The sequence below is a fragment of the Aspergillus aculeatinus genome (genome assembly GCF_003184765.1).
Source record: "Aspergillus aculeatinus CBS 121060 unplaced genomic scaffold BO66scaffold_4, whole genome shotgun sequence".
NCBI classification, from domain to species: domain Eukaryota; kingdom Fungi; phylum Ascomycota; class Eurotiomycetes; order Eurotiales; family Aspergillaceae; genus Aspergillus; species Aspergillus aculeatinus.
In genome coordinates this window covers 195648-209908 of record NW_020291473.1, presented here as the reverse complement: position 1 = coordinate 209908, position 14261 = coordinate 195648, and the positions used below count along the sequence as shown (strand labels likewise).

General features: G+C 53.8%; 4 protein-coding genes across 4 annotated transcripts; 3 read left to right on the top strand and 1 right to left on the bottom strand.

The window, feature by feature from the left end:
* Positions 1 to 669: 669 nt before the first annotated feature.
* On the top strand, positions 670 to 2723 carry BO66DRAFT_143169 (uncharacterized protein). Its single transcript, XM_025642081.1, has one exon. It carries the CDS (start codon positions 1143 to 1145, stop codon positions 2619 to 2621), a length of 1479 nt encoding a protein of 492 aa, XP_025507972.1. The 5' UTR covers positions 670 to 1142; the 3' UTR covers positions 2622 to 2723.
* Positions 2724 to 3917: 1194 nt separating this feature from the next.
* BO66DRAFT_313537 (histidine phosphatase family protein) lies at positions 3918 to 5386 on the top strand (the record flags this gene model as incomplete). Its single annotated transcript, XM_025643391.1, has 2 exons — positions 3918 to 3961; positions 4027 to 5386. The coding sequence occupies 2 exons, from the start codon at positions 3918 to 3920 to the stop codon at positions 5384 to 5386; spliced, it is 1404 nt and encodes a 467-aa protein (XP_025507971.1).
* Positions 5387 to 6067: 681 nt separating this feature from the next.
* On the top strand, positions 6068 to 7961 carry BO66DRAFT_397976 (uncharacterized protein; the record flags this gene model as incomplete). Its single annotated transcript, XM_025648626.1, has 2 exons — positions 6068 to 7171; positions 7464 to 7961. 2 exons carry the CDS (start codon positions 6068 to 6070, stop codon positions 7959 to 7961), a joined length of 1602 nt encoding a protein of 533 aa, XP_025507970.1.
* On the bottom strand, positions 7642 to 8549 carry BO66DRAFT_388213 (uncharacterized protein). Its single transcript, XM_025646502.1, has 2 exons — positions 7740 to 8549; positions 7642 to 7667 (listed from the first exon to the last, which is right to left on the bottom strand). Exon 1 carries the CDS (start codon positions 8379 to 8381, stop codon positions 8115 to 8117), a length of 267 nt encoding a protein of 88 aa, XP_025507969.1. The 5' UTR covers positions 8382 to 8549; the 3' UTR covers positions 7642 to 7667; positions 7740 to 8114.
* Positions 8550 to 14261: the final 5712 nt, after the last annotated feature.

Sequence of the window (14261 nt, the reverse complement as noted above, 5' to 3'; positions counted from 1 at the left end):
TAATCTTTGGTCTAACGCAAAGTGTCTTACATACTTGTTGTTCATCGTCGACCCAAGATCCTCGCCCCCCTCCCCATTCCCCAACCCATGCCTCTGGGTTCCTCTTTTTTTCTCTTAAACTAATTAAACTAACTAAAATCCATGGGTCCCACACCCGCTTGCTGCTGCTGCTGCTGTTCTTATTTTGATCCCCCATTTATTATTCACTACCAAACATCGCCTTCCGTTTCACACCGCCGAAAAGATTGTACTTCTTTCTCTGCTGTCAACAGCTCACTTATGCTTGTGCTGGGAAGCAGATCCGTTCCGTTAGCAATAATCAGATAAAATAAAATCAATCCCATAAGAGAAAAAAAATATTTAGGATTAGTACCATACCTAACCCACTTACCTGCCTACCAACCTACTACTACCATCCTAATCGCCTCCTCCTCCGCCTTCAACACTACCATAATCATTTGCGTTCCCCTTGTGATTTGAACTTACTTTCTACTTCCTTCTTCTTTCCTCACTGATCGAGACGTTGTCTAACTCACCGAACTTGTCTTCTTTCACTGCCTCTTCTATCCATCGTGCCTTGGCTCTGATAACTCGGCTCCACTATACAGATACTGGGTATCGATTCTCAATTGACTTGATTTTCTTGTTCTCTCACATCATACATTGGACATTGGTGATTTCAACGATATCCGGCGGCAATCGGGTAAATCTTGCTGGGCACAGGATATACTGTAGTGTTGATTGACGCGGTCAATTCATTCTCAGGGGATACAAGCCAGAACCGAAAGGATTGGGTGTATAAGGATTCTCCATTGCGCACGGCATCCGCTGCCCGTGTTCCTTTCTCAACCACCCAAGCCCAGCCTATACTTCCCTCCTTTTTCTCGTCTTCTTTTGGGCTCCTAATCAGCCTTTCCGTCACCGTGGCTACCCTAGGACTCAGTGTGTTGGCCAATCTTCCATACTCCAGTCCGGTGCATTCTTCGTCCCAATATCATTCGCTGCCTGGTTTTCCTCTCGCCCAACCAACCGGCTCCCTCTCTCAGGCTCCTCTTCGTCAATCTCCAGCTCACCTGGAGAGAGGAGGAGCCCCGCCATGCCCAGGATCATCTCAACAATCGGTACTGAGAGATTTGGAGCACATGTCGCCCCCTGTCTCTGCTCCCTCCATAGGCGATGCTCGTTCGTCCGAGAGTCGCGGTTCGCTCGAACGGAAAAGACCTCGCCTGGACGATGACTCGGATAGCTCAGATCATGCTCGTTCGCGACCTTTCTCCTGGCAATCATCTGACCCGTTGGGGTATGCATTGAATTCGACTGGGCAGTCTCGTCCCATTGGCGTGGAATCGATTCTTAATCCTCCCTCCAAGGTGCCGAGCACCAAACCAGAGAACGGCTGGGAAAGTCATGGGGAAGGACGGTCGACTGCAGCGTTATCTTCACACACTCGACACCCGTCCTCGCCGACGATGCATCTTCCCTCGCCAACACTCCACCCAGCTAAGCGACTTTCCTCCTCTCCCGGGGTCAGAAGCCATCCGATTATAGCCCCTGCATCGCCACCAGCTCGATTCCCTCCTCTCGGGGGTAGCTTGAGCTTGAAGGCTGGATCGGCCCAGTCTCCACTCTCTCAAACATCACACCTGAGCTCGTACTCCAGAGGTCCCAGCTCGCCCCATTATATCGACTCTGTTCCAGGGCACCCCGTATCGACCTCCTCTCACCCGGGTTCAGCCCCAATCCTGGCCCCAGTCTCGGTGCAATCAACTCCAACTTTCCATAGCCGCCAAGTGAGTGGCAACCACACCCCTCATCCGAGTTCTCAGGAAACCAGTCCAACAACGCCGGTATCGACTTACAGTCAATTTGGTCGATCGTCTCCGGCAATAGCAGTGGCTCCCATGCCACATCACACACCTTCGTTCGGAAATACTTCATATACGACAGGAGATGCGGCGAGCCGGCTGCCTCCTGCCATGGCAGTACCGCGGCCTGGGGACGAGTCGGCTGAGCCACCACCCCCTGGCATGATTCCGTGTTTCGTCGATACGAAATCGGGCTCGTCGCAGCAGGCGGAGAAGCGGAAGGCTAACAGTGACGCCTCAAGAAGATTCCGCAATCGCAAGAGGAACGAAATGCAAATGGAACAGAAGATCACTGCGCAGCAGGACGAGATAAGGAAGCAAGCCGAGGCTCTGCAGAGACAAACACAAGAGATTCGGGCGTTGACTCAGGAGCGCGACTTCTACCGCTCCGAGCGAGACTTCTTCCGTGACCATTATACTCGCCTGGTACCTGCAGGGCAGATGCCTACGAGGCCAACATCCCCGCATGCGTTCCGCACGTCTTTTCTCACAGCCCCTGATCAAGACCGAAAGGCAGCTTGGCACGGACCCGAGGCAACTCGCGAAAGCCTGGAATCCGCACATGGGTCCGCAGCAAGTAGGACTTCGATGGCCGATTCGAAGATGATGCCCTTGTCGACGGCACGGCCATCTGTCACATGGCCTACCTCTTCGGCCTCTTACGGCACGATGCACGCAGAGCGGGGCATCGTACCTGTTGAGAGACCCCCTAGAGAATTAGCACACGTTTCTGGGGCATGGACACGGGGTTCGTAATGCTCCTATTGTGGGCTGCAAGAGGTGACACAGAGACATCAACCGCATGCCCTCAGTTCCTCATGCAATATTATATCCTGGGCAGTTTCCCCGAGGGCGTTCGTTTCTGTTAGGGGAATCACTTTCTTATGTGTTTCTGCCTACATTTTCTTGTATAAGATTCTGGAATCCTCACAAGTTTTTTTTTAGAAGTTGGAGGAGTCATTATTTGACGTAACATTCTTTTCTTCTTGACCGGGGAAAGTGTGCAAAAAAGAGATTTTTACATGGCTTACATGCTGGAAGGCTTAGAACTTTTGATGATAGCAATGGAAAAGGCGGCAATTTGTTTTTCTCCTCAACCTTTCTTGTGTACTGTTGAATTTGTACTGGATGCAACTTGACATCGGGATGGTTGTCTGAAATTTCCTTTGCAACACTCCTGGGATTTTCCTTTTCTCTGTTGGTTGCTTTCGTCTTGCACGTGGGAGGACTACTAAGACTTGGTAGGTTGTGCTGGGATTGCATATGTATGTAACACTATATCGCTGGCCGACCGCCTGATTTGATGTTGTGGCACCTCAGACTAGTCCTGCCAGCCCTCAAGCAAGAATCACATAGAGATCCTCACTAGTTACCTTTACCTTCATCACACGACGGTCTATTTTAACAATGGACTGGGGTGGGAACGTCGTACCGCTAAAGCGTACTTGCATGGAACCGACTGACGAGAGCTGCACATGTTCAGACAAAGGCTATCGGAGTTGAAATCGTAGATTGAGTATGAGTATTATTGTATATACTGTGCCTCTGTAGCGTTCCCGGTGGCAGTTGGTCGACACCTGAGGATTCCGGCAGTGATGAGATACCTACGACTCGGGAGGTCCTCAGGCAGCTACTACTCTCTACTACCCAACCAGAAGAAGGGAAATCCCCCACGTGGTCTGCCCCAAGATGCGATACTCCACAGCCATGGATCCAATTCAACCTGGGTCCCGTCTCTCTCCGCCCGTACTACTTACTACTTCTACTGATGTACATGGACTCTGTTACTGTGCTCCGAACCACATCCCGTTTCTACTACTCCTATACCCACTTAGCAGTTTAAGCACTCCTCAAGATCAATTCTATTCTTGCACGTGGGCTACCAGTGTCGCGTGCTAGCTTTCTAGCTCCCGACCGGTGTCGCACAATTAGAGCCATGGGTGCTCTCCAGCCACAATAATGAAGGGACTATATGAACCACCCCAGCTCGCTGGGGGAAGACCTCGTCAATTGTTGTTTCTTGCGAACAGAAAAACTGTGATTGCGGTTATAATGGGCTTCTTTACCATTCTGCTCTCGCTCTACCTCCTCTCTGGGTATGTAGAACCTGACTCTCCCCATTCCTATACATGTTGCTTACCGCCTCCTCCAACCTTGGTAGAGCATCCGCCGGTCCGGTGGTTAGATCCCCCAAGCAGAGCTCCTCGACCTGCGACAGTGTCAATGAGGGCTATAATTGCTTCTCCGAGATTTCGCATCTCTGGGGCCAGTACTCCCCTTACTTCTCGGTTGAGGAGGAGTCCGTCTCTCCGGCTATCCCTGAGGGCTGCCACGTCACTTTCGCACAAGTGATCTCCCGCCACGGTGCACGGTACCCCACTGCATCCAAGTCCGCAAAATATGCCAAAGTGATCGCAAAGATTCAGGCCGGTGCGACGTCTTACAAGGGGGATTATGCCTTCCTGGAGACCTACAACTACACCCTGGGGTCGGACGATCTGACTTCCTTCGGGGTGCAGCAGATGATCGACTCGGGAATCAAGTTCTACCAGCGCTACGAGTCTCTGGCAAAGGACGGCACTCCTTTCGTTCGCGCATCCGGGTCAAGCCGGGTGATCGAATCTGGCCAGAAATTCATCCAAGGTTTCCAGGACACGAAGCTCAATGACACCTTGGCCCTTCCCGGTCAACTTGCTCCCTTGGTCAATGTGGTGATCTCCGAAAGCACCAACGCTAATAACTCGCTGGATCCCAGCACCTGCACGGTCTTCGAGAACAGCGAACTGGGGGATGATGTTGTAGCCAACTTTACTGCCCTCCTCACGCCGCCCATCTTGAAGCGGCTGGAGAAGAACATTCCCGGAGCGAACCTCACGGCCAAAGAGGTCGTCTATCTCATGGACATGTGCTCCTTCGATACTATCGCACAGTCTGAGCCGGAGACTCAGCTCTCTCCGTTCTGTGACCTCTTCACTCATACGGAATGGGAGCAATACAACTACCTCCGTTCCTTGGAGAAGTACTACGGGTACGGTGCTGGAAATCCTCTTGGTCCTAGTCGAGGGGTTGGCTTCACCAATGAGTTGATTGCTCGTCTGACACATATCCCGGTCCATGACGAGACAAGTACCAATCGCACTCTGGACTCGAGCCCGGCCACATTCCCCTTGAACTATACTCTCTATGCGGACTTCACACACGACAACGGGATGATCCCTATCTTCTTCGCCTTGGGCCTGTACAACGGCACCAAACCGTTGTCCAAGACGAAGGTGGAGTCGATGAAAGAGACCGATGGGTTCTCGGCGGCGTGGACCGTTCCATTCGGTGCGCGAGCCTACGTTGAGATGATGCAGTGTAAAGCACAGCCGGAGCCTCTTGTGCGGGTGCTAGTAAACGATCGCGTGGTTCCGCTGCACGGCTGCGCGGTTGATAAGCTAGGCCGATGCAAGCGGGATGACTTTGTGCGAGGATTGAGCTTTGCTAGATCTGGCGGGAACTGGGATCAGTGTTTCGCCTGATGTTGATGCATTTTTTTTGGCTATCTCTAAACCACTTATACTGGTAGCAATGCGGACTACCTGGGCTCTGTGAGCAAATCGATTTACTTTTTTTCATATAACTTAGCTAGTACAGCATTAGCCATACGTGTTAAGATTTTCAGGGATAAGAGGTTCGGCAACATTCTGAGTGAACAAAAACCCATGGGCTTGTCCGGTAAGTTCCATTTCGTTTATTGTCATCTTGCTTTCCTCGTTAGGAAGGTAGACGGTGCATTGTGGACATCTTGTCCACAACTTGCTACCGGAGCTTTTCTTCCCATTCTTTATCTCTTGTATCATTGACGAGATACCTGACATTGACCATATTTCAACCCTTGAAAGGCATTTAGTATATTGAAACCCCCACCACTTCTAGGACATAATTGACGGAATCCAAGTTCAAGATTGATAACAAAGATGTGTTCAATCCGAACAATATTCGTCGTCGGCAATCCTCAACCTCGACACAAAGGGAACTCGGAAATTTGATGCGTCTCTCGTCGCAGCGAAAGACCATTTCTCGTGCTGGAGTCTATAAATATGTCGGCCGTATGGCCCCAAAATGAGTGTTTGTCAACCTCATAACACGGGACCTCATCCACTCGACCAATCCACTGAACAACTCCAAGCCCTACTTTGTCAACGTCAATTGACTCCAAGATGGAACAACCACTCCGTCACGGACTAAACGCCGAGCAGAGCCCCGCGAGGCGGTTGCTCTTCCTGATCTGCCCTGGCGGGTATAGTTTTGTCCAGCAATACCCAACCGTGCTCGCCCGGCTGGCCAGCTGGGCGCGACTGGTCTGCGTGACCAGCGAGGCCGACTTCGTGCACAAATGGAACGTCTGGATCAGCGACCCCACCTACCGCGTGGCGGGCTTTGTCCTGGTGGACGGGGCGATTTTCGAGTCCCGTAATCGGCACCTGATGCGAAGGCTCGTCGAGCTCCCGCGGCGCATCGTCCCCTATCAGCGCCCGCTCACGTTCTCGACGCCCGTCAACTCTCGCTGGTACGACCAGGCACCCAACCCTGAGTTCCGCTACGTGGTGGCCCTGAACGCCGCCCTCTGGGCCGGCAGCCATCCCACCCAGTTCAACCAATGGCTGTATGAGACCTGGCAGATCAAATGGCAGGTCATGCCGGGCGTCAGCGCGGCGGCGCCGGAGTTCTATCTGGGCAGAGTCGCGCGCGAGACCGCGGACCTGATTATCGAGGCGTGGTTCCAGGGCGCCTTCCTGTCGCGGGCCGTGTTCGTCACTGGGCCCCCCGTGGACCCCTACCGCGTCTGTGACCACGACTCGGTCCTGCACACGTGCGAGGATGTCCTCCTGCGGACTCCCGAGGAAGCCGACGCGGAGTATCAGGCGCGCATGGCGGCGCCGCGGACAACGGTCGCCCCGCTCGAGCGGGACAGCGGGGTCTTGCACCCGGATGTGGAGCCCATCTACACCCAGAGGACCGATGAAAACCCGGTGACCTTTCCCATGCGCCCGCTGCAACAACCCCAACGTCGTCGTTGGCGAGGAGCCCGCATTCTGCGGGAGCACCATGCGGCGACGCTGAACGTCAACGTTGCCGAAGGGGGGGCCCCGAATAGGATCTTTGCATTCATCGGCCTCATCGACGACATTCCTGAGGTTGGAGGCCTGATCCTCGATGTCTGCAACATCCATGATGGGGAGATCCAATGGACCGCGCCCGAGCTTTCGATGCCTGAAGGCGAAGACGAGCCATACGATGCGGCGGATGAGAGACCGCGGAGGGTAAGCCGTCCTCGTCTTGAACCTGAAGAATACGATGCGGAGGATGAGAGACCGCGGAGACGAAGATCTCGGCTTTACCTGCAGCTGGAATAAGCCAGCTCTACTAGATCGTAGTCCAAAGTAGAAATTTGTGTAGTGACCGATGTATCCTTCGCCGACTGCATATCAATCCTAAGCTATGCCTATGCCTATGCTTACCAACGGTGTCAAACAACCATAAAAACTACGCCAGAAACATATTTTTACGCTTCCGACCCTTTCCTGATCAAGTAATAATATACATGTCAACAAGATACACCATCACCCGGTGCCCGGCACCCCCCGCCTCAACCAGACAACCCACATTAGTAGCACCAAGACCAACAACGCCCTCATCAAATCTACTCCCTCCCCTCCCCATTCCCCCAGCTACCCCCTCCTCTACTCTGCCCCTGCTGCCCCTGCTGCCCCTGTCCATCCCCTCCAACCAACCGCTTCGGTTTCTGATTCCCAACCGCTAGACAGTGACGAGTCAGTACACCGCTTTCCCGTGACCATCACCCAAAACAAAGAGGGGAGGGCGACATACTCCGCTCATAGAGAATATAAGACGTATACATCAGAATCGGCAGCGCCACGATCGTCGAGAGCCATCTGCTTGTGCCACACCCCCGGGCGGAGGGGGGTTTGGTCCATTAGTCATCTGTCCTGCTATCCTGGTGCTGTATACTGGTCCTGGGTTGATGATAATAAGGTAGCGTCCACCCTCTCTCCCGTGTGCAGGGGCGGGTATGGGTATTGGAAGTGCTAGTGCTAGTGCGAGTAGGGACAAGTATATGCTCATCTGGGAGACACAACACAACACGACAACCCCATGCCCAAGCATGCGCTCTCCAACCAAGTCAAGACAAGACAAGACAACTCAAGCATAAACAAAAAAAGGGCAGCGGGGAGAAGGGGGCACTCACTTCCTAGCGGCAGCTTTATACTCCTTCGTTTGCCGGATATCGTTGGCGGGGAGCGGAGGGCGGCGGGAGCCTCCGCCTCCGCCTACTCTCGGGCCAGTGCTTCCTGGGATCCGGGAGGCGAGAGGCGTGTGGCGGAGGTGAGCTTCGGGGAAGACGACGCGTTGGGGAGTGGGTTTGGCAATGGAGGGTTGAGCGTGAGACTTGGGGGTGGGGGTGGGGGTGGGTGGTTTGGATGTGCGGGAGGTGGGAGTGGAGGGGGGCATTGTCTTTCTCTTTTTCTTCCTCGTCGTTGCCTTATTTTGTGGAAGAGCTGGAAAGGATGAATGGTATGGATGAATGGGAGAAATTGCTTGGATAATGTAGGGTTTGTGTTTGGATGTCCCAGGAGCAGTGAGCAGTAATAAGCGTCAGATGTCTTGACGGTGATTTGATGTTGTTTCCAAGGGTTGCTTGTCGCCAGCCGGAAGGGAAATTCTTTTTCTGGGGAAGTGGATGGTGCCTTGGGGCCTGAGGCAGGAATTGCAGGAAACAATTGGTTGATGGTGATGGGTTAGTCGCTACACTCTACACTCTACACTACACTTCGCAGCATTCTTGAAACCGCCTGTCACTGGCGACAGCTTCTTATCTTCAGATCTCGATGGATTTGCACCTTCTCAATTTCCTGTGCAATACAATTCCGCTGGTCTTCGTGTCCTCATTTCCAGCTTTCTCCATCTCATCGCAAGTTGCATCCCGAACCATGAGCCCCCAATCCTATCCCAATTCAATCTAAAAGTACAAGCACACACATACACACAAAAGCATCCGCAGGTCGAAATGCAACATGCAACGTGCAACATGCAACAAATCACAGCATGCAGCCAGTTTCCCATCCTCAGCTTACAATCCTTGTATTCGAGCGACCTATCCCGAATACTAGTACAGACATCAGTGTGCAAGAGCGGGAAGAAAAGAGGATAATAGTTGTAGGTATGATCGAATCCCGAGTTCCCAGAACCCAACACGGCAGCAAAAGCCATATCTCCTTCCATGGCATGATGATCCTCGTCCTCCGATGTTGATGATGATGATGATGATGATAGAAACACAATCGCTATGCTCAGCTAATTCGCAAGATTTATCGCAAGGAAAAAGGAAATAAAAGGAGCAAAGTAGTCGTGCTCAGCCGGTAACATGTCTCGAATCTTTGTCTGCTGGGACAACCTTGGAGCCAGGTGATGTTGTTTCCTTCCCCAGTCCGCTCTGTGTTCATGCCCCCTCTGACAAGTCCATCCGCCTCAGCAGGGGTCGATTTCGCTCGTTCTTCATATTCCACCGTTCCGTTTCATCTCTCAAGGGCCTTAGATTTTCACTCTCATCGTGCTAGTACTAAACTCGTCGTGGTCGGATTGTTTGTCGATACTGTTCATGAAGTGAAAACCTTTCTGTTCAACGGTCGTTGATGTCTCGCAGCCCAGGGTCGAGACACAAAATAAAGAAGTGACCTGGCTCCAGCACAAAGCGTGCATTATGTGGATAACAGCGCATGAGACTTGGGGGATAATCGAGGCCGGAGTTCCCTCCAATCCACCCACCACCCCCTCTTCTGTCTGGTCTCACTTCGAAAAGTCGATAGTCGTAAAGAAGGAATGAGTGCGAACCAGACAGAAGAGGGAGTTGCGCTACTGGTCTGAGTGTGTGGAACACGGTAGGTGGAAGGGGGAGAGACCAGTCGTCTAGGTGGTGGGCTCCTTCTTGCGGGCGTTGGCGCGACGCGCCCTCTGCTCGGCATGAGTCTGGAATTCCGCCATCAACGCTGCTGCAGCTCGCCGCCGGGGCCGGCCACCAGGAGTAGTTCCTGGGACTGCGGTACTGGCTTCGGTGACCGGAGTCGAAGCCTGGGGGGCGGGAGCTGTGGCAGGTGTAGGCACAGGTGCAGGCGCAGGTGTAGCAGTGGCGTTTTTGTTCCCGCCCCCAGGCGTGGCTGGAGTCGCCGTCGACTTGGATGGAGTCGAGACAGGATCACGGCGCAGGCCGGAAAGTTTGAGAAGCTTCGAAGGCCGGCCCTGTGGGGTCTTGCTGTCTGGAACACCGTTCGCTTCAGGCGCGCTCTCGATCTCAGAACGGGTGCGCTTCTTCGATGAGTCATTTGGAGAGCCGGCGTTTCCCGCCGCAGCGGCTGCCGCAGCGGCGCCCTTCAGAGTCAATTTAATGCGCAAAGTCTTGGGCTGGTCTGCCGCGTGAGGGGGAGTGTCCTCCTTGCGACGTCGTTTGGCGGCTTGTGCGGCCTCGGTGGGTTGCTCTGCGCCACGGCGGCGCTTGCGCGGAGCCGGGCCCTTGTGTTCCACCCCCGAGCCAGATTTGTCCTTGTCACTCGAGGTCTTGTCATGCTCAGCAATCAGGGCGTGAATGGCAGCAGAGGGCATGAACCGGTCCACTTCAATGCCGCGTTTGCGCGCCTCGTCCCGGGCCTTGATCTTCGCTCGTTCCTCATAAACGTTTTCATAGGTGAACGGCATGTGCGTCGCACGTGGGATGTTTCTCTCGCCCATCAGAGGGGGAAAGCCAAAGATACGGTCCTTTTCTAGCTGGTCGCGCGAAATGAGGCGGACAGGAGGCAGCGGCAGCTTATCATCCCCGTAAGTGTTGTTGGGTCGATACCATTCGTACTCGCCGCCAACATACACCAGTTCCTCGCCGAATTTGTTGACTTGGCCTGTGTAGGTGAAGCCGTCTTCGTCAGTCCACTCCTTCGACTTGTCCCTCGAGGAGGTTGGCTTACTGGCCCCTCTCGCCTTCGCTTTGTCCTTGGTCTTTGTCTCGTTTGAGGGTTGCTCCTCGGCGAGAGGCCGTTTGTTGCGTGTTGCACGCACCGGTCTCTGTGGTCTCGACACTTTCGGGAGCTGCTCCGCAGGTGGACTGGTTTTCTCGGCTTCGCTCTCTGCTTTCTCTTTCTCTGCAGAGTCCTTCTTCGCAGTGTCCTTCTCCGCAGAGTCCTTTTCCGCAGAGTCATTCTTCGCAGATTCCTTATCCGCAGATTCCTTCTTCGCAGATTCTTTCTCCGCAGAGTCATTCTTCGCAGATTCCTTCTCCGTAGATTCCTTCTCGGAGACTGACTGTGCATTTGGCTCTGCATCTGGCTCTGCATTGGCCTCTGCATCTGGCTCTGCATTGGCCTCTGCATCTGGCTCTGCATTTGGCTCTGTATTAGCCTCTGCATTGGCCTCTGCATTGGCCTCCTCTGGATTGGCCTTCTCTGCAATTTCCGGCTCGCTGCTCGCCTTCTCTGCTTCGTTCTTCTCTCCATTCTCCACCACTTCCGTCTCCGTCATATCGACATCCTTCTCCATCACATCAACTTCCTTCTCCATCACATCAATTTCCTTCTCCGCAACGTCCGCCTGACCATTTGGCTTTTCCTGAGCCTCTTTCTCCGCGGTTTCTTTCTCGTCCTTCTCTCTCAGCTCCATCTCTTTCTCTTCCCTTTCCTCCCTTTCCTTCTCCAGTCTCTCCCGCTCCAGGCGCACCTTCTCCTTCTCTGCATGCTTGACCTCATATTCACCACGAAGCTCAGCCAGCCAGTTCTCCGCTTCCGCGACAGGCTCGAATTCAGGAGCAAGAGCCGCATTTGCCAAATCAAAGATCTGAATGCCCAAGGCCACTGCATCCCATTTCAACGGGGGACCCTTGGGACCATCTGGTCGAGCCGACGTCGAACGCGGAGGCCGGCGGAACCGCCGCTCGGATTCGATCGACTCCATGGCCTTGATGGTTGGCTTGCGCAGTCTTGTGGAAATGCGGTTGCCAGCTGACGTCGCCGTGGTCAGGCTTCCTGTGGGCGAGCCGGGCGTCTCAGTGGTCCCATCGAGGCCAAAGTTGTTGCGGTACATGTCTGTGTCATATTCAAAGTGGAAGCTATCCCCGTAAGGAGTCGCGCCGGGTGTGTTGTTCTCGTCGAGGATCGGAGTCCCGAAATCCCGCAGGATCTTGTCGTCAGAGGCTGGGGTGGTGGATTCGATGCTCTCCGCGATTTCCCGGCCAAACGGTAGCGCAGGGGTGAGCGACTCTGCGCCCGAGGAGAGGTCGCTGGCTTTGGCGCTGTTGCTGTTCAGATAGTTGGGGGTTTGGCTAAGAGTTTCGGGCTCAATCAGCGAGCGACGACTGCTGCGCTGAGGTCGAGTGCTCCCCTTCTTGGAGGCACGGGAAGGGACGGACTTGGCGTTGCCCATGTTGGATGATGTGGTTGGAGTTGATATCTGTTCGATCGGAGTGGATTGGGTATGTTCAGTGGCTGGGTTTAAGCGACTGGGGTTGGTGGTACCAGCAGCTTTGCGGTCCGTACGGCGCGCTCTGCTGGTGGAGCCGAGAGGAGTAGACGGGCGAGATGGTGCAATAGGTGTTTGAGGTTTGGATGAATTCTTGTCCTGCGTACTGGAGAGCTTGGTAGCAGTTTCCACAGGTGCAGACTCAGTCTTGATCTCCGCAGGAGTTTTCGCGACGCCGGAGTTTGGGGTCTCAGCGCTCTTGGGATTACGATCCTTGCGAGTACTGACAGGAGTAGTAGAAGTGACACGGGGTGTAGAAGCCGACGTAGACAAGGCACGCGGGGTAGAAGAAGCAGAGGAAGTAACACGAGGGGTGGAGGTAGAAGTAGGGAGAGTAGTGGTGGCCAAAGAATGCCGCTTCGGTTGAGGCTTTTTCAGCAGAAAGTGATGCAACGTTGATTGCGACTGTTCTGGGCGCGGTTTGGTCTGGGGAACAGCCGGTTCACTGGGAGATCCGGTGTTGGAAGTCAGCTCACCGTTGGAAGTCACGGCTTTTCGATTTCGGTCCCTCCTCTTGGAGACACTGTCAGTGGCTTGAGATGAGACCACGGGTCCCTTAGAAGTAGACGTATTAGGAGTCTCCGTGGATTCCTTTCCTTTGGGAGTCTGCGTAGTTTGATTCACAGATCGTTGCGTTTTGCGTCGTTTGGCCGACGGAAAAGATTCTTCAAATGAGGTAGTGACAGGAGTTGGAGGTAGAGAGTAAGATGATTGAGAGTGATTTGAGGCGTGAGATTCAGGTTCACGGGTCGTTTTACGTGACGTACGAGATGAGCTTCGTCGAGTCTCACGCTGGAAGCTGGGTAAGTACGGGTTTGAGGATGGGGAATAGGTAGAGAGTAAATGGATCAACATACAGGAGTTGTTGGGTCGAGAGAGAACGCGGCGGGGGAACCGAGTTCCCTGGCCAGTGAAGCCCTACCCACCACTGTTGTGTTATTAGCATCGCATTCAGTGAATAAACCACCCTCCCCCCCCCCCCCCACCTCCAAAGTCACATGTTCCTCTCCAAAGTGTTCTGGAGTGAATGAACTGTTGCCTAGCCAAACTGGACGCTCTTGTATTCTTCTTACTTTTGACTGTGCTTGGTTCACCAACTTCCCCAACTCTTTCGTCACTTGTGTTCAGGTATCGTGCCCCGGTTCAGCCCTAGTATCGCAGCACTGCTTTCACCGGTTCGGAGTGCAACGGAGCTGATAGACAATGAGTTATTATTGCTTGATGGTGGGATTTCGCTACAGTTGTCGGAGTCTCGCAGTGAAGGCGACGGTCGGACTGGGCTTGGACTTTGCCTGCAAGGTTGGGCGGTGGTTGTCAGTGAAATGCGAAACCAGACAGGACCGAGGATTGCGGTAAACCCGGAGCAAGAAAGCAGGAAGCGGCAACCTCCTGGGAAAAGCTGACACGCACACTCAAAACGACACCCGCCTGGTTTAACCCAACCCCGCAGAGAGATCCCTACTTCTAGTGTATTCACTTCGCATGCAAGTGATTTCGCTCAGCGGCGGCGGTTTGCGATCGAGAAACCCGCGTGACCCGATCGGTTGGGGCGGAGAGGCGAGGGAAACCCCGGAACGTTCAAGGCGCACTGCAAGCGCAGGGAGGTTCGTCGCGGAACTAAAGGAGAGGGGTCAAAGACATGGCGCACAGGTAAAGAAACGACTTTCCAGTCGATCGGAAGCCTTGCGACCGCGCAACTAGTTGCAGGATAAAGCCTAGTCGAGAAGTTTGGGGGATGGAGGGAGCGGAGAGGAAAGAATTATGTTTGGCAAAGGCAAGGCAAGGCAAGGCAAGCAAGCAGACCGAGCAAGCAAAGCAAGCAAGCAAGCAAAGCCA

Excerpts from the sequence above, each read along its gene's own strand:
- BO66DRAFT_388213 (XM_025646502.1), bottom strand. The coding sequence starts at position 8,381 with ATGCCCCCCTCCACTCCCACCTCCCGCACATCCAAACCACCCACCCCC.
- BO66DRAFT_143169 (XM_025642081.1), top strand. The coding sequence starts at position 1,143 with ATGTCGCCCCCTGTCTCTGCTCCCTCCATAGGCGATGCTCGTTCGTCC.